Below are 24339 nucleotides of genomic sequence, written 5' to 3' on the forward strand. Positions count from 1 at the left end.
GGCTCTTAACCGTCTCCCCCTGGGAAAACAACTTATTTTTTAACATTACCACAAACATATGATTGACATACATCTAAAAACGTAAGTGTACCACCACCATATAAAAGTATGGTTTATGATTATTCACACTATTTTGCAAATTTACTCTCAAAACAAACCAATTTGCCTATTTAAAGTCATACTCCCAAACAGTACATGGATAAGTCTTTACTACTGAAATGATTGCACTTTATTTTGATGATAGTTTTTTTTTCCCCGATGCAGTCCTCTTTAAAGGAGTCTGGGTTTTTTAACTTTTTATGTCTGTGGTATAAACATGGTTTGGACTAGGGTTACTTTAAAGGTTGATACAGTGGGTACGGAAAGTATTCAGACCCCCTTAAATGTTTCACTCTTTGGTATATTGCAGCCATTTGCTAAAATCATTTAAATTCATTTTCCCCCCTCATTAATGTACACACAAACACCCCATACTGACAGGAAAAAAAGTGGAATTGTTGACATTTTTGCAGATTTATTAAAAAAGAAAAACTGAAATATCACACAGCCCTATGTATTCAGACCCTTTGCTTAGTATTTAGTAGAAGCACCTTTTTGAGCTAATACAGCGATGAGTCTTTTTGGGAACGATGCAACCAGTTTTTCAGTTTTTGGGCATCCTCTGCCGGAGGTGTTCTGAAGCCAGTCCTTCGTTATTTTAGCTATGTGCTTAGCGTCATTGTCTTGTTAGAAAGTGAACCTTCGGCCCAGTCTGAGGTCCTGAGCACTCTGGAGAAGGTTTTCGTCCAGGATATTCCTGTACTTGGCCGCATCTGTCCTTTCGAATGCAACCAGTCGTCTTGTCCCTGCAGCTGAAAAACACCCCCACAGCATGATGCTGCCACCACCATGCTTCACTGTTGGTACTGTATTGGACAGGTGATGAGGAGTGCCTGATATTCTGCACACACAGCTGCAGCTGCTCAACAGTCCGGGGTCTCCGTTATCGAATTTTATGCTTCATAATGCGCCACACATTTTCAATGTTCCAAACAGGTGTTTGATGAGCATTCCTCAACTTTCTCAGTCTTTTTTGCCACCTGTCCCTACTTTTTTGGAACGTGTTGCAGCCATAAAGTTCTAAGTTACAATAAACCATAAAGTTTATCAGTTTGAGCATTAAATATCTTGTCTTTGTAGTGTATTCAATTAAATATAGGTTGAACATGATCATTGTATTCTGTTTTTTCTTTTGACATGCTTTAAACTCCATCCATCCCTGTACACCAGGGGTGGGCAAACTACGGCCCGCGGGCCACATTTGGCCCGTTGATCATTTGAATCCGGCCCGGCAAAGATTGGTACAGAATCGCCCGCAAAGATTGGTACAGAATCGCCCAAATCATATCAGAATCATGACAATATTCATTTAACCTTGTCCTGTAATGCAGAGTGGTTCCACCGAGTTGTCCTGTATTGCCCAGTGGTTCCACCAGGTAGCGCAGTAGGTACAGTGATACATTGACTGGACTTTGGCTGTTCTGTTTTTACTCTGCTACTGCTCAGAACCCTTCTTCAACCATGAGTGGGCCAAATAAACGAAAATACGACAGTGAGTGCAGAGTGTTTAATTTAGAATGGACTACTAAATACTTTGTCACTGAAGTCCCGTCAACGGCTGTATGTCTAATTTGTTAAGAAACCATTGCGGTTTTAGAGGAATATAACATCAACCGTCACTTTTCTACCAAGCACGCTGATTATGATAATACCCAGTCAACCCAGGAACTGAAGGTTATGACTCAGGGGTTAAAAACTCAAATCAAACTCACAGGCTCCGCAAAACACCTTTATCTGACAAACTGCCACCCAAGTTTTAGTCACACAAGACCCTGAAAAAGCACCACGGGAGCTGCAGATCGACCTGATTGATCTCCAATGTGATACTAGAAGTTCACCTCTCAAACTAGATGAGTTTTATGCTACATTAAGCGCAGACAAATTTCCAAAAATCCGGAAGATGGCACAGAGGATGCTGGTGGTGTTTGGCTCTACATATGTATGTGAACAGACTCTTAGTGTGATGAATACCAACTAGACATCCTACAGATCCCACTTCAGATGTGTTCTGAGAATTGCCACAACAAAACTAACACCAGACTTTGATGCACTGGCAAAAAAAGTGATCAACAAAACAACACTGTTCCCATTCAAATTAAATCTAGGTATTAACACTGCAGTGCCCTTGTTATTTATTTATTCAATCTGGTCCTGGCTTGGCCCACCTGACAAATTTTAAAAGTCAATGTGGCCCCTGAGCCAAAAGGTTTGCCCACAGCTGCTGCACACCCTGAATTGGTCACCAGCCAATCGCAATGCTTTCGATTTCTTCTAATAATAAAATTATCTTTTGGTGTCATAGGTCATTTTTGGTTTTGGTTAAGCACAGTATTGTGCTAAAGTTCTGCTCACATGTAATGATGAAAACTATAAAATGCTCACAATTTAGGGTCACCCATCTGTATGGCTGACCCCTTCAAGTTTGAGATAAATCAGGCAAAATCTATAGGAAAAGTTCGCTTTTGAAGGACTCCTGGAAATGGCTAAAATTACTCCCTGTAAAATGGCCATTTCAGACCAATATGGCACACTTTCTGTGTCTTCATGGGTATGGATTTTTGAGACTTTTTTTTTGTGAGTCTACTGATTGGCCGAACAAATTTGATTTCTCAGGGAAACCAGCTTTGGGGGGCTCCACTTCAGTAATACTGGAAACCTGCCTGTTAAAGCTAATTGGAATGGAACCCTAACACCTGTATAAGCCCTGCTATACATTATTGTAATATTTCAAAACGACTGCTGTGAATAGGGTCATTAAAACACATCTTGAATATCATTCTGGCCAAAAGCAGATACAAGCAAACAAATGTAAACCACTGTTAACCTCCATTTTCTCCTCCTAGGTGCGTATGCAGGCGTTAAGATGTTTCTCAGTGCTGGCCTATGAGAACACTCAGGTGTCCATGACGCTGGTGAATGGTGAGTCTTTTCAGCTGCCGTCCTCGTTAAGCAGGGTACACACACACATACAGACAATCGGGTCAAATTTGACCAAAGGAATAAAATTATTACTTTGACGGCATCTTGGTGCCAAGGAACTATGTTTAAGTGAAGCATGGCACTCCATTTAGACAAAAGTAGTGCTTTGCCACCCTCTTGTGGCATCTTGGTGGGAAGGAACTATGTTGAAATGAGTTGGGAGTTTCATTAAGAAAAGAGTAGTGCTTTGCTGCCTTGTGGCATATATATATGCAATTATAAAACTTTTTTAGGGAAGGGGCATCAATTACTATCAGATTTTAACTATTCACGGCAGGGCTCTAACCCTATCCCCCGCGACTATCGGGGAACACTGTACATCACTCACTATTATGGGAGCAGTACTAAGCACACACATGGTGATAGTTTTCTGCATCATGTGTGGGGTTCTCTCACATTTAAAAAAATTGGTTAAGATGTTAAAAATCTAAGCATGTGTGTAGCTTTCTTTAGCCAGGACTCGTCACGTTGATAAGGTTTTTTGTGTGCTTGCAGTGCTGGTGGACGGCGAGCTGCTCTCTCAGGTATTTATCCGAATGATGCAAAGGGATCAGCCCATTGAAATGCAGCTAACGGCAGCCAAATGGTGAGCGGAGGGAGTGCAAGTATGATGTTACGTTTCTGCTGGCATCTCTTGATACGCGCGCTTTCTGCCACAGTCTCACGTACATGTGTCGAGCAGGCGCCATCAGGACGGACGACAGCTGCGTTGTCCTAAAGGTGGTGTGCTTTTCTTTTTTTTCGCTGATATGTTTTGAGGTATGTGTGTGACTTCTGCCTTTACTGCGGGTGCAGACGCTACCGTGCCTGGTGCGTATGTGCAGCAAGGAGCACCTTTTGGAGGAGCGGGTGGAGGGAGCCGAGACGCTTGCCTTCCTCATGGAGCCCGATGTGGAGCTGCAGCGGATCGCCAGCACCACTGACCATCTGGTGGCCATGTTGGCAGATTACTTCAAGTATCCCAGCTCTGTGTCAGCCATCGCCGACATCAAGAGGGTGGGTCAGCATCGTTGTGACTTATGTCTGTATTTTACATGGTATTTTTATTAACTATTCACTGTCTGTGCAGTTGGACCACGACTTGAAGCACGCACACGAGCTGAGGCAAGCGGCTTTCAAACTGTACGCCTCGCTGGGCTCCAATGACGAGGACATCCGCAAGAAGGTGTGTCGTCCGTGCTATTTTCATACAAAGTAACATATTAAGCGTATTCGTGGTTGAGTGTTTGCAAATTTACCTTTTTGCACATTTTTGGGCTACCTATTCTCCGTTCCTCCTATCCTGAAATACTCACCTATTCGCTGTTTGTGCTCAGGCTAAAGCAATACAAGTATTACTGTGGCGCCATCTTGTGGCATCTTTGCATCAAGAAACTATTTTGTAATGAGTCGAAGAATGTTGACAAGAGTAGTGCTTTTCCACCATTTTGTGGCATCCTGGTGCCAATGAACTATGTTTAATTAAGTTGGTTTTATTCAGACAAAACAAGTTATTTGGCGCCACGGTGGACGACTGGTTAGAGCGTCAGCCTCACAGTTCTGAGAACCGGGGTTCAATCCCCAGCCCCGCCTGTGTGGAGTTTGCATGTTCTCCCCATGTCTGCGAGGGTTTTCTCCGGGCACTCCGGTTTCCTCCCACATCCCAAAAACATGCGTGGGAGGTTAATTGACAACTGTAAATTGCCCATAGGTGTGAATGTGAGTGCGAATGGTTGTTTGTTTGTATGTGCCCTGCGATTGGCTGGCAACCAGTTCAGGGTGTACCCCGCCTCCTGCCCGTTGATAGCTGGGATGGGCTCCAGCACGCCCGCGACCCTAGTGAGGAGAAGCGGCTCAGAAAATGGATGGATGAATGGATGAAGTTCTTTGCCTCAATCTTGTGGCATTTATAGGCAATTATAAACCTTTTTAAGGGCTGTCAATTGCCCACGTATTTTCACTCTTTGCAGCAGGGCTCCGTCGCTATTCCACACGAATAGCAGTGGAACAGTTCATGCATGTGTGTTGACATTCTTAAAGCTTGTGTATCTCTGTCAAGATCACGGAGACGGAAAACATGATGGACAGGATAGTCAGCGGCCTGTCAGAGTCCAGCATTAAAGTTCGCTTAGCAGCCGTCAGGTGAGGTCATTTTGAACTGTTGTGCACATACAGTGGTTTGAAAAAGTGTTTGTCACACTTAAATGGTTCCCATCATCAAACAAATGTTAATTTTAGTCAAAGACAACACAAGTAAGCACAAAATGCAGTTTTTAGATGGTTTGTATTATCAAGGGAGGGGAAAAAATCAAAACCTACATGGCCCTGTGTGAAAAAAAGTGATTGATCGTCAAAAACTAGACATCATGCCAAGATCTAAAAAACCTCAGGAACAAATGAGGAGGAAAGTAATTCCTTTTTGAGCTTGGAAAACTGCTGTTAAGTGTTTCATTGTCTATTGTGGCTTGTTTGTTTTTGTTTTTAATTATCAGTTTATTGTTCAAAATAAATATTCAAAACAAAGTCAACCTACTCACCCTTTAAAGATGCCTGACAACTGCAAAATGGAGAGAGAATAGGAAGATGCTGCCACCTAGTGTGTTTTGCTTGTATTTCTGGAATAATTGGTGTTGGTTGGCCCATTTTCAGGTTTTTGGTGGGTATTTTTCCCCCTTTGCTGTCACTTTGTACTTTTTTCTGGGGTGGCATCACAAAAAAGCATCCATAGCCGTGGTCAGGGTTGACGTTGCCCGTTCGCCACCTCGTCAAAGGCTAATTAAAACATAATTTTGCAAAGCAAATATTCGCGTATGGGGAAGGCAAGACCCGATGCAGCTTGGCGCCAAATATTTTTTATTTTATTTATTTTTATTTATTACGTACGTTTGATGTGTCTGGGCAATGTGTCCTGCAATTCCCATTAGTTCTCCCAGCTAGCTGGCTGCCTTCTTCATCAATGCACGAACGAGCCACTTATCCCACTTTGGTTGTCATGCTGAGCGGCGGTGCAGACTCAAACCAGGGCCGTACGTTGGTAATTATTGGGGGGCCCAAGGCAAACATAGTCACGCTCCCCCTCGCCCCCCTTATGTTATTTACACCACTTTGTCCTGCTTTTGAAATCTGTTACAATTATCTGACAAAGTTGGATTACTAATATTTACCACTAAAGATTTTGAATATTCGACTAAAAAGTTTGAATTTGAAAAAGTACTAAATGGAGTCCTTAAGATCCTTCTTGAGGATTATCAAATAAGTGAATCACTTTAACACTTTTATTGTAATGAAAGAACATTAATTTACATTTAATATAGTTTCCCATTTCAGCTGCTTTAGCTTCAGCTGCTTTTATACTCTCATATTCTCATTTTGGTAATGAAAAGTGGCACTCCACTTTATCTCTATAATTGGCTGACACTGATAGCAGTGCTACTGACAAGAGCATCATTATACAGTGTTACATTTATTACAAGGCATGATGTTAAAACATCTGTAACTGAAGCTGTACATCAAGCAAGAATGGGAAATAATTCCACATTCAAAGCTTTCAACAAGGGTTATGCTGTTAAAAGAAACATTGATGTAACACCAGTGGTAAACATGACCCTGTCCCAGCTTTTTTGGGAATGTGTTGCAGCCATAAGATTCTTAAGTTAATGATTATTTGCTAAAAACAATAAAGTTTATCAGTTTGAACATTAAATATCTTGTCTTTGTAGTGTATTCAATTAAATATAGGTTGAACAGGATTTGCAAATCATTGTATTCTGGTTTTATTTGTTTAACACAATGTCCCAACTTCATTGGAATTGGGCTTGCATTTCTTGTTTAGTGAATAATGCTAAATATAACAAAGTTCCTCCCGAAAAATTGCATGCTACATCTCTATCGCAATATTTGTTTAAAAGTAACAATGAAACCTTTGCAATTAATTTTTTTTTTTCCCCCCCATATCATTCAGCCCTACTTCTGATTGATGACTAGGTCGTTTTAATTGGGCCCACATCATTCAATCTTATTGGCTTCCCTGTGACGAGGACTGGTTAAGTGTGGCTATAGGTTTAGCCACATAGGAGATTTCTATACTCTTTAGCCACACCATGGCTAGAGGTTTTATGACCATTGCCAACCCTGTGCGATGGTTTGCACTTGAAAACTTGTTTGTTTGAATTCTAAATTGTATCACCTATGGGTGCACTCGACTTAGGTAGTCCCACTGTGTTGTGTCCAGTGAAAGAATGTGCTTTATGTTGGAGGTGATGTAATGACAAAATGACTGGCTTTTGTGTGAAATGCTTACTCTACCTTTACTGTGTCATGTGCTTGTTCCAGATGTCTTCATAGTCTTTCACGGTCGGTGCAGCAGCTGAGGACCAGCTTCCACGACCACGCCGTGTGGAAACCTCTCATGAAGGTTAGCGGAAGCAAATGTTTCTAATGGATAAGAAAATGGAAAATAATGTACCTCAATTTGTCCTGCAGTGAAGAAATTATAGGGAATTAAACTGATACTTTATAACTTAGTGCTTTTTTCCCCCCCTGCTGGTTGTGCTTGTTTTGATACAGCTGTTGCAAAATGCCCCTGATGAAGTCTTGGTCATGGCGTCTTCCACACTATGCAACCTCCTGCTGGAGTTCTCACCCAGTAAAGAGGTAGAAACAAACATACACACCTTTTACTTTTAAAAACTCTTTTCAGAATCAGAATCATCTTTATTTCCAAAGTATGTCAAAAAACACACAAGGGATTTGTCTCCAGTAGTTGGAGCCGCTCGAGTACGACAACAGACAGCCATTTGACAGAAAATAGTAAAAACAGTACGGAGAGTCACTGAGCAATGAAAGATCCTGAAAATTCACCACATTGATTCAGCTTTTATTCGCCAGTACCTTATTTACAATATTCATCCCAGCGGGATATTGCAGAAACTGGGTGCGTGTTACCACAGCGGCGCGGCTTCCTCCCCATCAGATAAATAGATGTCAGTGCCAGCGTCTGGTGTGATGTATAAAATACTTGTCGGAGCGTGACAAAGAAGTACGTGAAGGGTGTTTAATTTCTCCCTCGGTCCCAGCATTGTGGAAAGGCCTTACACACAGGCACCACTCCTCCTCTGTCAAAACTGATCCTTGGTGAGGTAAAATGTGTGTATAAAATATTTAAAAATTTTTTTTGAATATAATTAATGGAAATTTTAGAATTGTTAATTATTTACCATTTCATTGATAGAATAAATATAAATATTGTGTATTTACAATAACTCAATTAACATGTTATCTAATGAGATAAATAATTTAAAAAATGAAATGCATCTTAATTCACCAATTTTAGGAAAAAATAGTGATGGGCGAGTACCAATACCAGGTGTCAGTATCGGGCTGATATTGGGCCTTATCTCAAGGTATCGGGTACTCGTGAAGGCCGCCAATACCAGTCATTGATACGTAAAGCAAAAAATAAAATCAAATAAAAATCATTGAGTTAGTCCTTATCGCCAGTAGTCGGCACTGAACTGCGGTGGTTTGACACAGCGTGAATGATCACGTGCGTCAGAAAGAAACAAGGGTGTTTCTTCACAATCATCTGTCACTGTAATTGGTATCGGTACTACTAGTATCTGGTTAAAAAAAAACGGTATTGAACATCTCAAGGGAAAAAAACTTGGTATAAATGAGTGCAACAAATATTATAGTACTCTTGATTTGTAAATACTAGGTGGGCTGGGTTAAAGAATGGAATGGCCTGTATGTGGCCTGTGGGCCAGACCTTTCCCACTCTCAATTTATGCAGAACACCAAACAGGAAAAATGAATGTTTTCATGTGGATTTATGCATCAATAAGAAATTAAGAAACGTTTTTTTTTTTTTTAAATGGCCACAAATCTTGTGTAAAATAACTAAATAAGTGTATTGCATCCAAACCAACTCAATCTTATCAAAATCCACACCCTGATTTTTCACAATGGGATAAAACATAAGCTGAAAGAAATAGTGCTGGGGCAGTGACCCAACAGATGCAGCAAATGGAGCTGTGGTGAAAAAAAGCTTGCTCTTTGACAGTTGGCAGCCATTTTGTAGTGGACATTGCCGCCACCTACTCGACTGGTGTGAAACCAGCATGCTGTGATTTGTTTTTCTGTTGTTGTTGTTCCAGTTTTCAGCCATGGCATATGTGAGTGCTTCACTGAGGAAAAAAAATCATGTTAAATATCTGTGTTGTGTGTGCGTGCGTGCAGCCCATCCTCGAATCAGGAGTCATAGAACTGCTATGTAGTCTGACCCAGAGTGAGAGTCCTGCTCTTCGGGTCAACGGAATCTGGGCCCTAATGGTGAGAAACGTCTTCTCTGGACATGCTCCAACCTCAAATCACTGGAGACAGTTTTGCTAACTGTACGATGCCTGTTTTTGTACTCGTGTACACAGAACATGGCCTTCCAGGCAGACCAGAAGGTGAAGGTGGAGATTGTTCAATGTTTGGGTACAGAGCAACTCTTTCGCTTACTCTCTGACCCCGATGCCAACGTGCTGATGAAGACGCTCGGTTTGCTGCGGAATCTACTGTCAACACGCCCTGTGAGTATGCACATATACATGCACGCATACACACACACACACGCAAGACAGCACTAATGATTTGTTGACCCATTATCACCTAACTGTTTCACATTTAATATGATGAATTCTTCATAATAATTTGGCCCTGAAGAAAGATTTACAGCACTCGAATGTGAGACAGAATATTAGGAACGCCTCCCAGTGTTCACTAGACCTAAATAAGTCAAAATCTGGGGCTTTGAATTTGTATAAGGGAGTGAGTATTTAGAATTGATAGAGTTCAGAGCGTTTCAAACTCTCAAAAGATAAAAATAATTTAAAGGTGCAGTGTACATAGTCACTAAATGCATATGTACTGCATTCTGTCAAATAGTGGCTGTGGGTATTTGTTTACTGAACTGCAGTGTCAAACAGAAGTGTTTATTTTTGTTTGTTTGTTTGTTTTTCCCAGAGAGCAGGCCTTATTTGACTAATAAATTTGAGACATAACATTAAATATTTGCTGTCATAATTTTTCAAAAATATTTTTTATTACAACACAATATTAATGAATATATTTTATTTTGAAATTATATGATGTGTAAATAGGTTTCTTTGGTCCCTTGAAAGGCGACATTTAATTGCAAGAGGTTTTTTTCTTTTTAAAAAATGTTGCGATTGCAATTTGACATGCGACTTTTCGGGAGGAAGTTTATCTTCAGCATTATTTACTAAACACAGGAAATAAATTATTCAGTTGTATGACCCACACAACATTGGATACAGCCAACAAATAACTCTTTCCTGTAGGCCAGCCATAAATGGTATGATGAATTGATATGAAAAACAAATATTCTTTTACTATTGAATTGTAAAAAGATAAACCTTTCATGACGGTAGAATGACTTATTGATTTAACTTCATGGCTTGTAAAAATTTAATACTGCATAATGACGCTCTTGTTAGTAGCAGTAGCACTACTGTCAGTGTCAACTGAGTATAGAGATAAAGTGACATGAGTGACACTTTTTATCACCAAGATGCGAGTATAAAAGCGGGTGAAATGGGAAACTATATTAAATGTAAATTAATCTTTAATTACAGTAAAAGGGTTAAATTTATTCACTTATTTGGTAATTCGCAAGAAGAATCTTAAGGGTTTTATGTAGAATTTTCTCAAATTCAAACTTTTTTGTTTAGATAAACATTAATATTCTAGATCTTTGGTGGTAAATATTAGTCGGCTAACTTTAGCTGTCAGATAATTGTAACCAATTTCAAAAGCAGGACAAAGTCATTTAAATTACATAAGGGGGGTGAGGGGGTTGAGTATGTTTACCTTGGGACCCGAAATGATACGTATAGCCCTGGTTCACGCCGCTGCTTGGCATGAAAACCAAAAAGAGAATAGCGGCTCGTGGATGGATGAAGAAGGCAGGTAACTAGCCGCGGGAACTAATTGCAGGACACATTGACTAGCGACACCGCAAATGTACTTCACGGTAATAAACGTGCAGCAGAATGAGCGTGCTAACTTTAACTTTTATCAGGAAGCATCCTTTGAATTTGGATGCAAGCAATTTTGCTTCGCCAGCGTGGTGAACGTGAGCAATATTTGCTTCGCCACATTTTGTTTCAATTAGCCATTGGCGCGGCGGCGAACGGTCAGCACGAACCCTGTGATTGGGTATCAAAGGAGCATCCCCGAAAGGCTTAGTTGTTCCCCACTTTAAGGATTTTGTCATCATCGGGCCAGACTATCATCAAAAGATTCAGAGAATCTGGAGAAATTTCTGCACAAGGTTGAAAACCAACATTGAATGCCCGTGACCTCCGACCCCACAGGCGGCACTGCATTAAAAACCGGCATCATTGTGTGAAGGATATTGGCGGCTTGGCCTTGTTCCATGGACTGATGAATGATGAAGCCTCCTCTCAAGGCGAAACGTCTTTTAAGACAACTCGGACAGTCCAGTTGTGATCAGTTGAATATAGGGTGAAAAGGATTTTCAAATCAGGTTTCTGTTTTTATTTGCAATTTAAAGAATGTTTCATCTTCTTTGCAATTGATTTTTTTTGGGAGAGGAAGTAAAGACAAACAACTGAGTTAATGGCGTTGCACAAGTGTGCACGCCCTCTTATAACTGGGAATATGGCTTTTTTCAGAATTAAGCAATTGCTTTCAAACTCGTTAAATGGTGGTCAGCATACACCTTCTACCATTTAAAGTGCCTCTGATAACATTGTAATCATCAAGTGGAGCAAATATGGCCCAACAGTGACATAACCAAGAAGTAGAGGTCCTGATGAAATTGATGAAAAGTCAATAAGAAAACTGGTCAGGGGTGCTGCCAAGAGTGCGGCAGCAACATTGAAGGAGCTGCAGGAATTTCTGCCAAGTACTGGCTGATTAGTACATGTGACAACAGTCTCCCGTCTTCTTCATATGTCTGGGCTGTGGGCTTAGCAAAAAGGAAGCCTTGTTTTAGAAAATAAATAAATAAAATAACGCACACTTGTGGGCCAATGAAACCAAGGTTGAACATTTTGGCCTTAATTTTAATACAGCAGAACCTCAATAAAACAGACCCCAATATTGCTGGTATCGGATAAAACAGCCCATCGGTACTGAACGGTGTGTTCATAAATAGTTTCCATTTGTCACTTAAAATGGCCTTGACAAAGTCTGTTGGTTCCAGAACTGGTTGCTGTTGTTTAGTGGCGCTGTGACGCCATGCAGGTATAGAATGGGACTGATGTATTTCCAGGTCACAGATATACAAAATAAAAATAAAAAAAAATAGATCAAATTCCAAAGATGTGCCTACGTGGAGGTCATGTTGAATGTGCAACATTGACGTGGCGGCCATGTCAGATGGTTCTATCGATTGTCTATTGTGCGTAGAGCTCTGGCAGACAGAGTGGTGTTAACTCTGAGGAATACAAAACACAAGTCTTTGGAGTCTGGATCAATGCTATTATTGGTACAGTATCCGTTTTTTGTTTTTTTTTGTCAAGCTGTTCACCTTTGGCAACGGCTTTGGAACTAGGAAGCGCACACATTCTTCGCGGCTCATGAAAGCAACTCGCCTATGATGAGTACTTTACGTCAACAATGTCACCATGACCAAGCGTGGACACTGGCGTGGTAAGTTTGGATAACATTGAACTTTCAAACACAATTTTTTTTTCATTTTATTTTTATTATTATTATTTATTGATTTACAATGACTTTGTATTGGGTGGAACGGTAGATGACCGGTTAGCACATCTGTCTCACAGTTCTGAGGACTTGGGTTCAAATCTGGCCTTGCCTGTGTGGTGTTTGCATGTCCTCCTCGTGCCTGTGTGAGTTTTCTCCGGGCACTCCAGTTTCCTCCCACATACCAAAAACATGCATGGTAGGTTAATTGGTGACTCCAAATTGCCCGTAGGTGTGAATGTGAGTGCGAATGGTTGTTTTTTTATATGTGCCCTGCGATTGGCTGGCGACCACTTAAGGGTGTACTGTGCCGCTCGCTCAACGATAGATGGGATAGGCTCGAGCACGCCCACGACCCTAGTGAGGATAAGCGGTACAGAAAATGGATGGATGGATAGATGGAACTTTGTACTGTACTAGGCGTTTTAGGCCACGAAAAAAAATTCATAATTTTGTACTGTACAGTAATATGGGTGCATATGGCCACCAAAAAAAAACGTGCTTCATTGGAAAGGACAAACGGCTATATCAGACAACCCCCGCCACTATTAGTCTGTTCTATCGAGGTTCCACTGTTGGTACAGTCCCACCAGAAAGTATTAACACCCCTTCATGTTTTCCACATTTTGCTATGTTACAGACTTATTCTAAAGCTGATATGAGTATAGTTTTCTTAAAAATATCTGCATAAAATATCCCACAATGACAAAATACAAACACATTGTCAGATATTTGTGTCAATTTATAAAAACTGTAAACATTCAAACATAATGAGTGCATAAGGATTCACACCCTTTCCTAAGACACTCAAACTTAAGCTCAGCTGCGTCTAATTTCCACCGATCATCCTTGAGATGCTTCTACAACCTGAATAGAGTCCACCTGTGGTAAATTCAGTTGCTTGAACATCATTTGGAATGGCACACACCTGTCTATATAAGTTCTCATAGTTGGCAGTGCGTAGCAGAGCAGAAACCAAGCAATGAAGTCTAAGGAATTGTCTGCAGAACTCCGAGACCGGATTGTGTCAAGGCACAAATCTGGGGAAGGATACAAAAGAATTTCACCAGGATCGAAGGTCCAGAAAAGCACTGTGGTCTCGATTATTCGGTAATGGAAGAATTTTGGAACCACCAGAACCCTTCCTAGATCTGGCCGTCTGACTGAGCTGAGTAACCGGGGAAGACGGGCCTTGGTCAGAGAGGTGAACAAGAACCCAATGGTCACTAAGGTGGAGCTCCAGAACCATCCAGAAGGTCAACCATTGATAATGAACTCCACCAATCAGGCCTTTATGGTAGAGTGGCCAGACGGAAGCCACTTCTCACTAAAAGGCACATGGCAGCCTGCTTGGAGTTTGCCAGAAGGCACCTTAAGGATTCTCAGACTTGCAGAAACAAAATTCTCTGGTCTGATGAAACCGAAATAGAACTTTTTTGCCTGAATTGCAAGTGTCATATCTGGAGAAGAGGAGGCACTGCTCATCACCTGGCTAACAACATCCCTACTGTGAAGCGTGGTGGTGGCAGCATCATGCTGTGGGGCTGCAGGAACTGGATGACTAGTCCGCATAGAGGGTACGATGGCAGCTGCCAAATATGGTGGGTAGGGGTACCCCCCTACCTACCCACCATTGAGGACTTGCACGCTGCCAGAACTAAGACAAGGGCGTGCAAAATCCTCTCGGACCGTCTGCACCCCGGTCACCAGCTCTTCCAGCTCCTTCCCTCAGGTAGGCGCTACCGATCAACGCAAACTAGAACTAGTAGACATTCCAACAGCTTCTTCCCTCTTGCGATCAACTTCTTAAACACCTAACCTATAATTCCATTACAACAAGCTGGCAATTTTTTGACTTGAGTTCGTTGTCACATTTCTGTGGGGCCAATTATGTATTATGTATTACTTGTGCACTCACTGTAGTTGTCTCGCCATGCTGCACTATTTGCATATACTGGCCACTCATGCCAGAGTAGCATCTGCTCCATTTGCACACTGATTGAGGAGTATCTGTAACATTTGCACAACCGACATTGTCCCAGATGATCGCACTACTCGTCACTTTAAACCGCATACACTCCTTGAAGTCTCAGCGCCCTTTGCACAATGGTCATTGCACCGGACTATTGCAATATTAGTCGTTCGAACTGCTCTAAGTGCTAGAGGATTCTGCATCTTTTTGCACAATTGTTTTTTGTCAATGTCTTTATGTCCCCAAAGTGTTCTGTAAATTGACTGTTTGTTGTACTAGAGCGGCTCCAACTACCGGAGACAAATTCCTTGTGTGTTTTGGACATACTTGGCAAATAAAGATGATTCTGATTCTGATTCTGATATAGAGAAATTCTTTGAGAACTTACTCCATAATGCTCTGGAACTCCGACTAGGGCGTCAATTCACCTTCCAACACAACAATGACGCAAAGCACACAGCCAAGATAACAAAGGAGTGGCTTCAGGAGAAGCCTGTGAATTTCCTTGAGTGGCCCAGCCAGAGCCCGAACTTGAATCTAGTCGAACATCTCTGGAAAGGCCAAAAAATGGTTGTTCACCAACGCTGCCCATCCAACCTGACTGATCTTGAGATCTGCAGAGAAGAATGGGAGAAAATGCCCCAAAACAGGTTTGCCAAGCTCATAGAGATACCCAAGAAGACTTGAGGCTGTGATTGCTGCCAAAGGTGCTCCAACAAAATATTAAGCCAAGGGTGTGAATACTTACATGATCCTATGACAAAGCAAAAACAAAAATGCCAGGATAAGCTTACAACAACTCAACTTTATTTGGGGTTAACCAGAGGCACTTTCAAAGTTGGTAGTTGTGTGCTGATTCCTATTCAACGTGAGTTTGAGTGCGTCTGGTTTATCCTGAACACAGCCACATCCCCAGTTATAGGAGAGAGTGCACACTTGTGCCACCACCGCACCTTCAAAATGGTGGGAAAAGTTTTGAAACGATTTATCTTCGTGCGATTTTCACTAAAACCTGGCATTTGAACAGGTGTGTGTAGAGTTTACATCCACTGTATGTGGACAACGCACCTGGTAATTAATTGAAGAGTGAAAGCCACTATTTGAGGAAGTGCACAACCAACTTGTTTAAAAGCAGAACGCCCTAAAATCATTATCAATTTCAACAAAGTGGTAGTTATTACATTTCTGAGTGTCATGCAAGTAAAAGCCAGCATGTTGCATCACCAGCATGTTTTCCTTTGTTGTCAGCACATCGACCAGATCATGACTTCTCATGGGAAGCAGATCATGCAGGCCGTCACGCTCATCCTGGAGGCCGAGCACAGCGTGGAGGTCAAAGAGCAGGTGAGAGGAGCCAGACTGTTGCTTGATTATGGGATGTCTGCTCCACTGTTTCGTGTGACTGACTTGTATTTCAACCGTATCATTGAACAGACACTGTGCATTCTTGCTAACATCGCTGACGGCAACACGGCCAAGGAGCTCATCATGACCAACGACGACATGTTGCAGAAAATCAAATACTACATGGTAGGCCTACTGCTATGCATCGTCATTGTACTAATGAAAGCTGAGGGCCACTTGAATGGGCCCGGACTCCCTTGCGGGTACGCCAATGAATCATTGCCCAAGTATAGTTCAGTTGTTTTGAAAATTTGCATGTAATCTTTAAGAAGTTTGTTTTAAATATTTACTTAAGTACAATTTTGATTTGCCGTTTATGTGGAATATATTCTAATTAAATCATTACTTAGGCACAGTTTTTTCCTAAAACTGAAATCTTATAACATTTTGACCTTATTCACATAAAATTACAAATTGTTCATGTGATATGACAACTTTATTGTTTAATTTTTATTTTTCCCGTCATGATTTATTTTGTATTTCTTGTACTGTTCGGTCTTCCATCATTTTAGTTTTTTTCTTGTAATATTTTGTCATAATTCTTGTAAATCTTGGGGTTTTGTTTTTCCCATAGTTTCACAACTTTGTCATTTGTTTTTTCTCATGACTATATATTTTGAAGTTTTTCACATAAAATTTTGACTTTATTCTTGGAAAATGATAGATTTTTTTGTAATCTTACAACTTTATGAATAAAACATCTGTCTCGTTTTTGATAAATATTTAGGACTACTACCCTCTTGTATTTTAATGTTGGTCATTATAGTGGTACTTGGAGAGACTATTTTTTGGGCGGTGATACTTGGTGTAAAAAAGATTTGAGAACCACTGTATTAGACCCTTTAGGTATGTGAGTGCGAATGGTTGTTTTTTTATATGTGCCCTGCAATTGGCTGACGACCGGTTCAGGGTGTACCCCGCCGATTGGTTGGCGACCGGTTCAAGGTACACCCCGCCACTTGCCCTGAAGATAGCTGGGATAGGCTCCAGATCTGATTGGTGTGATCGGTATTGTTTAGTTTATTTTTAGCCTTGTCACGTGTCTTTTGGCGTAGTACTGTGACTATCTGACGGCCAAGACATTTTTTTTGTTGTTGTCGGTGAAAAAACACTTCGTCTATGTGAGACTATTTTGGGGTGTCTCAGACAAACAACACGTAAGTTATTTGAAGTCTGTGCACAACTACGTCGTGGGGAACGTCATCTAAATGCTTCAACACAACAAATTTGATCGGGCACCTGTAGAATGTACACAAGGAGGAGCGTGGGAGGTGGGCAAACTGACAACACCCTTCCATATAGCCGGGACAGTGAGAAAGTTAGAGTAAGCATGTCATTAACGGTATTTATTAAAGTAAAAAATAAAATAAAATAATTTCATTCCAGTAAATTAGCACCCATTATTTCTGTCATGTTGTAATGTTGATTTGACCTAAACTTATGTCAGTGGCCAATCCTTAAATGCCCCCTAGAGGTCATTGATGTTTTCACTTTTATCTAAAATGCTAGAGAATAATTTTGAACTGGGATGGGCTCCAGCACACTCGTGACCCTAATGAGGATAAGCGGTACAGAAAATGGATGGATGGATACAGTACACGAGTATATACAATAAATGAACAAGTCATACAGTACACAAGTATATACAATAAATGAACAAGTCATGTAAATGGACACATTACTCCACCTTGTTATCGGTTTTTTTAAACTTGCTGATCGGTCGGCCCCAAAAATCCTGTTCGAGTAAAGCCTACTCGTGTATTTTACAGGTAGATATGGCTACCAAAATGTCATCTTCCTGTATGAAACTGTGCTGTTTTTTCAATGAGAAAAGGCCTTTACACCTCATGCTCTGGTCCTAATGATAATTTATTGTCCAACTCAATTGAACATTTTAAACGTCTAACATATTTCTAACCCTCAGGGTCACTCCAATGTGAAACTGCAACTCGCCACCACCTTCTGCATCTCTAACCTCATCTGGAACGAGGAAGACGGTAAAACAGCACACGCCGCAGGCAGCCTGTTGGGATCAATCAATAATCAATGTATTTGTTTGAATTTTGTTGAATTTGCACAAAATTAAGTGTGCAAAATATCAGAAAAACATACATAGTGATAGAGGGGCTCTTTGGTTTATGACATACAGTAGATGTCTACACGTCTTCTGTTCAAATCCCAGGTTTTTTTGTGATATAAAAAAATGAGACCAAGATCCATCCATCCTTACTAGTGTCGCGGGTGTGCTGAGCCTATCCCAGATGACTTTGGGCGAGCGACGGTGTACACCCTGAACTGGTCGTCAGCCAATCACAGGGCCAAATAGAAAAACTCACATTCACCAATGGGAAATTTTGTCTTCAATTAGCTCATTCACTGCCAGCCTTCCCAGTCAACATGGATATTTAACATCTAAAGCCGTCAATGGCAGTGAATGTGTTAACCAAGTACCTGGAGCAAACCCATGCAGGCGCGGGAAGAAGATGCAATCTTCCCACAGCAAGGCCGGAGCCCGGATTTGAACCCATGACCCCAGAAGTGTGAGGTGGATATGCTAACCAGTCATCCACCATGCCTGAGACCAAGATATTTACCTTTTCCAACTTTAATGTGACGTATAAACTGTACCACTCAATTGAAAAACAACGGGATCAGTGTTCATTTTCTATGCTACCATAATTTCTCGTGTATAATGTGCACCCATGTATAATGCGCACCCTCAAAGGTAACCTCAAAATTCTGGAAAACCCTTCTACCTTTGTGTAATGCATTTTTACGATTCATGATTTGGTTCTACCCATATGATCAAAACATGAAATCTGTGTTTTGTTAGTTTTTTTAAAAGATGATGATTATTATTATATAATATTATTATTATTATGAAGTTAAGCCCTTTATTTGCAGACGTAATACTTTTTTAAATTGACTTGCTCATGTTTTGAAATTTACAGGCCTACGTTTATTTATTAAATTAGAAAACACACAGTTGTGCTCATATGTTTGATTACCCAGGCAGAAGATGGGTACAATTCTTTAAAGAAAACATGGACCAGGCGAAACACATTCAATTTTATTTGAATGGGATTAAGAAAAGCGGCGGCACGGTGGACGACTGGTTAGAGCGTCTGCCTCACAGTTCTGAGAACCGGGGTTCAATCCCCGGCTCCGCCTGTGTGGAGTTTGCAGGTTCTCCCCGTGCCTGCATGGGTTTTCTCCGGGCACTCCGGTTTCCGCCCACATCCCAAAACCATGCATTGTAGGGTTATTGACAACTCTAAGTTGCCCGTAGTTGTGAATGTGAGTGTGAATGGTTGTTTGTTTATGTGTGCCCTGCGATTGGATGGCGACCAGTTCAGGGTGTACCCCGCCTCTCGCCCGAAGATAGCTGGGATAGGCTCCAGCTCTCCCGCGACCCTAGTGAGGAGAAGCGGCTCAGAAAATGGATGGATGGATTTCAGAAAATCATTATCATTAAAAAAAAAAAAAAACATAACCACAAAAAAAATTAATGATGTTGTTGTTCAGTCATCAGTCGTATTTGGGGGGAAAAAACAAAACACAAATTCTGTCAGGATATGTAAATTTATGAGCACAATTGTACATGTATGTAGTCTTACGTACCCATGTCATATTGGAATGAAAGTGTAGGCTACACCTTTTTTATAACCACTAGGTGGTGGTGGCATATTAGAATGAAAGGGTACACCTTTCTCATAACCTCTAGGTGGCGGTGGCATTTTGGAATGAAAGTGTACAGCTTTTTCATAACCAGTAAATGGCAGCATACATTTATAAAATCTGAAAGTTTTTTTTTCCCATTTGCCACTATACCTATGTATAATGCACACTATTGTTTTCGGGGGGGGGGGGGGGGGGGGGGGAATGTGCATTATACACGAGAAATTACGGAAGTTCAAAGTTCAGTTCTTTGTTCCAAAATTGCACTACCGTATTTTCACAACCATAAGGCGCACTTAATAGTCTTAAATTATCTCCAAAATGGACAGGGCGCCTTATAATGCGGCGTGCCTTATGTGTGCACAGAGTTCCAAAATCTGTAAATGATGTTGTGTGACTTTAATGAGCACTCCGCTTGACTGACTGGGATCATTTCCTGCCGACACGCTGCTTATATAGAGGACGGCGGACGTGACTGAGGACAGCATGCGGACGTAAAGGAGGAAGGGTGCATGAGACAGAGGATGCTATAGACACGCCCCCAGTAGGTATATAGCGCCGGTATGTGCATTGTGTAAAACATCGGTTTTGGGTAAGGGACACGCTTACGAAGCACAATTTACACTGCAAGCTATTAATTACGCGGAGGAACATGGGAATTGAGCAGCCGCGAGAGAATTCAAGATCAACGAATCCATGGTTCGCAAGTGGAGAAAGCAGGAAAACGAGCTTCGCCAAGTCAAGAAGACGAAGCTGAGTTTCCGCGGAAACAAGGCGAGGTGGCCCGAGTTGGAAGACCAACTCGAGCAATGGATTAATGAGCAAAGAACAGCCGGGAGAAGCGTCTCTACAGTCACCATTCGACTGAGGGCAATAACGGTTACAGAAGAAATGGAAATCGAACATTTTCAAGGTCTGTCTTGGTGTTGTGCTTGGTTGCCATGGTAATGGACAGAAACTGCCACCTATGGTGATTTTTAAGAGAAAGACGCTGCCTAAAGAAAAGTTTCCAGACGAAGTCATCGCTAAGGCCAATCAAAGGGGCTGGATGAATGAGGAGAAAATGAGAGAGTGGCTGAGTGAGGTGTACGGAAAGAGACCAGATGTTTTGTTTTTTTTTTCCCACGCGTCACCGTCCCTGTTGATCTGTGACTCCATGCGCGCCCATCTCACAGCCGCTGTGAAAAACCAAGTGCAACTCAGACTGGGAGGCAACGCCGGGCGAGTCACGCCACCATCTGTGAATGGATTGTGGATGCCTGTGCTAAGGTATCTGCTTTAACTGTTGTCCGAGCTTTCACAAAACGCCGGCGTCATTTCTGAACAGCTGCACGGCAACGAGACTGACTCCGACAATGACGAGAGGGAACCCGGCATGTTTGTTGGAGAACTTGCCCAGCTGTTCATTTCGGATACAGAAGATGAGGACTTTGATGGATTTGTGGTTGAGGATTGACAAAAAAAAATAATGTGAATACATTGTTAAATACTTCAATAAAGTACAACCAAACTCAGTTTTGCTCCCCCCCTGCCTTTTTAAAAAACATTGTTTTAGCGTGCATGCATGCTACCGTATGTTTTAAGCGAGCGTATGTTTACCATGCCTGCGCTCAATAATACGGTGCGCCTTATGTATGTGTTAAATACAGAAATAGACCCCGTAACTGAGACTGCGCCTTCTAATACGGTGCACCCTATGGTCATGAAAATACGGTAGTTCAGTTTTTAGCACATTAATTCAAAATGTTGAACTAAGTTCACCGGTCCAAAAACGAACTTCTTCATGGCATCTGTCTTTTTGGGTAGTAGTCTGTCAGTATAGTATATCTTGATTAGGTTTGGTCATGGAGAATCGACAACTGATTGGAACTGGGACTAACATTTCGGTTCTCCATTAGTCGTTCAAATTATAAAATTTCAGTTCCCAGTTTCGATGCCTACAGTCCACCGACCCCAAAGAAGAAAAGTGGCGAAAATCAACGAAGAACGCAAACAAAGACGTCCCTGTGCCCAAAGGCGGCAGCGAGCAAAAGAGTTTCTTAACTTTGTTAAAATAAATGACTAGTTACCTCAGTGCAGCACTTGGAATAAGATTATATTTTGCGAAGCAGGCTTTTGCGATGTGTAGAAGTCTGACGTGCTCCCTCCCGCTCCGAGCCTCAGCCTACACCGCGTGGAGCTTAAATGTAGTCAGTTGGGTGAGTGTGAAACAATAAAATATAAAAAAAAATAATAATAATATGTCTATGCAACATTGAGCGAGGTAACAAGTTAAACGGTGGGTTGCACTCTTGCACTGATGGTTTTTAGCGTTTATTTTAGTCTTTAAGCCAAAGTAAGAGCCGATACTCCATTCCTTCGCCTTTACTGATACTGGAAAGAAAGTAGAAACAGTCTCATTGCAAGGTTGACAATGAGCTAAAACTTCAGCAAAGGTCAAACTAGCAACTTTACATCACAATTGAATTGGGACAAATTTCAACTAAACGTCTCACAGTATCACGGACACTAACCTTGTGCCTCATCTGTGATTAGGAAAAGGAATCAACAATTTACAGCATTTGGTTCCATTCATTACTCTTTTTCATGCCGTCTCGTTTTACTTTTGTCTTCACCGGTGTTGTGTGAAGTTACCTTTCATGCCAAAATGCTGGGAATACATATTTCAGCCGCTGTACATGACTTAAGGTTCTTACTGTTTTGCGATTACCCCCCCCCTCTGAGCCTTCAATACATTTATGGCATGTGTAGTTTCACTGTCTCAAGATTCCCACCATTACCACCATTTTCCTTGATTTAACACACTGGTCAAATTTGACCTGGAACTATGGGGCAAAATATGTGCCAGCAGGAACTGAATTTTAATCATTTATATTTGAATTTGAATTGCTAAACTTGAATATTCATTCATTCATTCATTTTCCGTTCCGCTTCTCCTCACTAGGGTTGCGGGCGTGCTGGAGCCTATCCCAGCAATCTTTCTGGCGAGAGGCGGGGTACACCCTGAACTGGTTGCCAGCCAATCACAGTAAACTTGAATAATTGCATTAAAAAAAAAAAGAATTTTAAAAGCACAACTTTAATTTTTGTTGTTTAAATGGAAACTTTGCAGTAAAAAACTGAATCTGAATAGTATAGTTTTAAATTGAATTTGTTAGCTTGGAACTGAAGTCCAATAAACTTGAAAGTGAATGTAAGATTGTTTTATCCGCAATGACAATTCTCATGATATATTTATTTTCGTTTCAGATTCACTTCACTTTGATGTTTCCCACAAAGACAGATCTGTTTAAGTTAAAGGTTAGAGGGATGACATTTGGCCACACAGTTATGAACAAAAACCATGGTACATTTTTTACGTTATTATAAATAAGAGATAGAAATTGACTATACGCTATTATCACATTCTATGGCACCATTGACTCCCATTATAAATCAAATTTTTCAGTATACCGTAAACCTGATTTGCTTTAATGCTTTTCCTATGAATACTGAATGAATCAAAGGATTGCAGCACCCTTTTTATCTCTTTCTGACCGTACGATACATTCCATAAAAGTTCAGGAAAGGTGGTATAAAGGTTAAAATACTGAAGCTGGTTAGAAGATTTTACTTTCCGGAAAGTCCATATGTCACGTGCTCAAAAACGAAGGCACCGATTGGCCCAAGAGGAGATATGTGTATTGCCGATCGATTGCTATTCCTACAGTCCGCGGATGTTTGTCACAGCTCATTTGAAATGGAATTTGTTGAACTGAATCTGAAATGATCAAACTGAATTTGAAAATATCCACCCATCCATCCATTTTCTGTACCGCTCATCCTCACTAGGGTCGGGGCGTGCTGGAGCCTATCCTAGCTGTCTTCGGCCGAGAGGCGGGGTACACACTGAACTGGTCGCCAGCCAATCGCAGGGCACATATAAACAACCAACCATTCGCACTCACATACACACCTACATTCAATCTGCAATATACTATTCAGATTCAGTTTTTAAATGCAATGTTCCAAATGAAACAATACAAATTCAAGTATGTTTTTCACATGCAGTATTTCAATGCAATTATTCAAACGTAGAAATTCAAATATAAATGATTAAAATTCAGTTCCTGCTGGCACATATTTCAGTCCATACGGAACAGCTTCAGTGTACACAAATTTGTCACACCTGTACAAAAGAATAGCATTGTGAATATTTGCATTTTTGCAAATATTCACAATGCTATTCTCTTTAAGGAAAGACATCAAACTTCAGAGGAAAAGAATGACATTTTGGGTATTTTTGAATTTTTATTGCTGTCAAATTTGACCCAAACAGTATGGAAGGTTTAAGGAAATGTTTCCCCCGCCTCTGTGTGTTGTCAGGTTCTCAGGAGCGCCAGGACAAGCTGAGGGAGTTGGGCTTCGTGGACATGTTGCACAAACTCTCGCAGGCCTGCGACGCCAACCTCAGCGACAGGTGAACCTCAGCCTGCCTCCCACCCTCTTCA

At 41.2% G+C, this 24339-nt stretch overlaps 1 protein-coding gene across 7 annotated transcripts in view; it reads left to right on the forward strand.

The window, feature by feature from the left end:
• armc8 (armadillo repeat containing 8) overlaps positions 1 to 24339 on the forward strand; it is a 31051-nt gene that overhangs the window by 5369 nt on the left and 1343 nt on the right. For 4 of the 7 annotated variants that reach the window (XM_061692013.1, XM_061692012.1, XM_061692015.1 and 1 more), the window contains 14 exons: positions 2943 to 3018; positions 3574 to 3664; positions 3738 to 3798; positions 3874 to 4074; positions 4148 to 4243; positions 5117 to 5199; positions 7390 to 7471; positions 7624 to 7710; positions 9295 to 9387; positions 9483 to 9632; positions 16016 to 16111; positions 16202 to 16297; positions 18096 to 18168; positions 24215 to 24308. In XM_061692013.1, the coding sequence (XP_061547997.1) occupies positions 2943 to 3018; positions 3574 to 3664; positions 3738 to 3798; positions 3874 to 4074; positions 4148 to 4243; positions 5117 to 5199; positions 7390 to 7471; positions 7624 to 7710; positions 9295 to 9387; positions 9483 to 9632; positions 16016 to 16111; positions 16202 to 16297; positions 18096 to 18168; positions 24215 to 24308 (1379 nt within the window). Of the gene's footprint in view, positions 1 to 2942; positions 3019 to 3573; positions 3665 to 3737; positions 3799 to 3873; positions 4075 to 4147; positions 4244 to 5116; positions 5200 to 7389; positions 7472 to 7623; positions 7711 to 9294; positions 9388 to 9482; positions 9633 to 16015; positions 16112 to 16201; positions 16298 to 18095; positions 18169 to 20308; positions 20394 to 21024; positions 21499 to 23098; positions 23196 to 24214; positions 24309 to 24339 lie in introns of those variants that run through there. The other 3 variants (XR_009769563.1, XR_009769562.1, XR_009769564.1) reach the window with 3 other exon arrangements.

This window comes from Phycodurus eques, chromosome 12 (assembly GCF_024500275.1).
Source record: "Phycodurus eques isolate BA_2022a chromosome 12, UOR_Pequ_1.1, whole genome shotgun sequence".
NCBI classification, from domain to species: domain Eukaryota; kingdom Metazoa; phylum Chordata; class Actinopteri; order Syngnathiformes; family Syngnathidae; genus Phycodurus; species Phycodurus eques.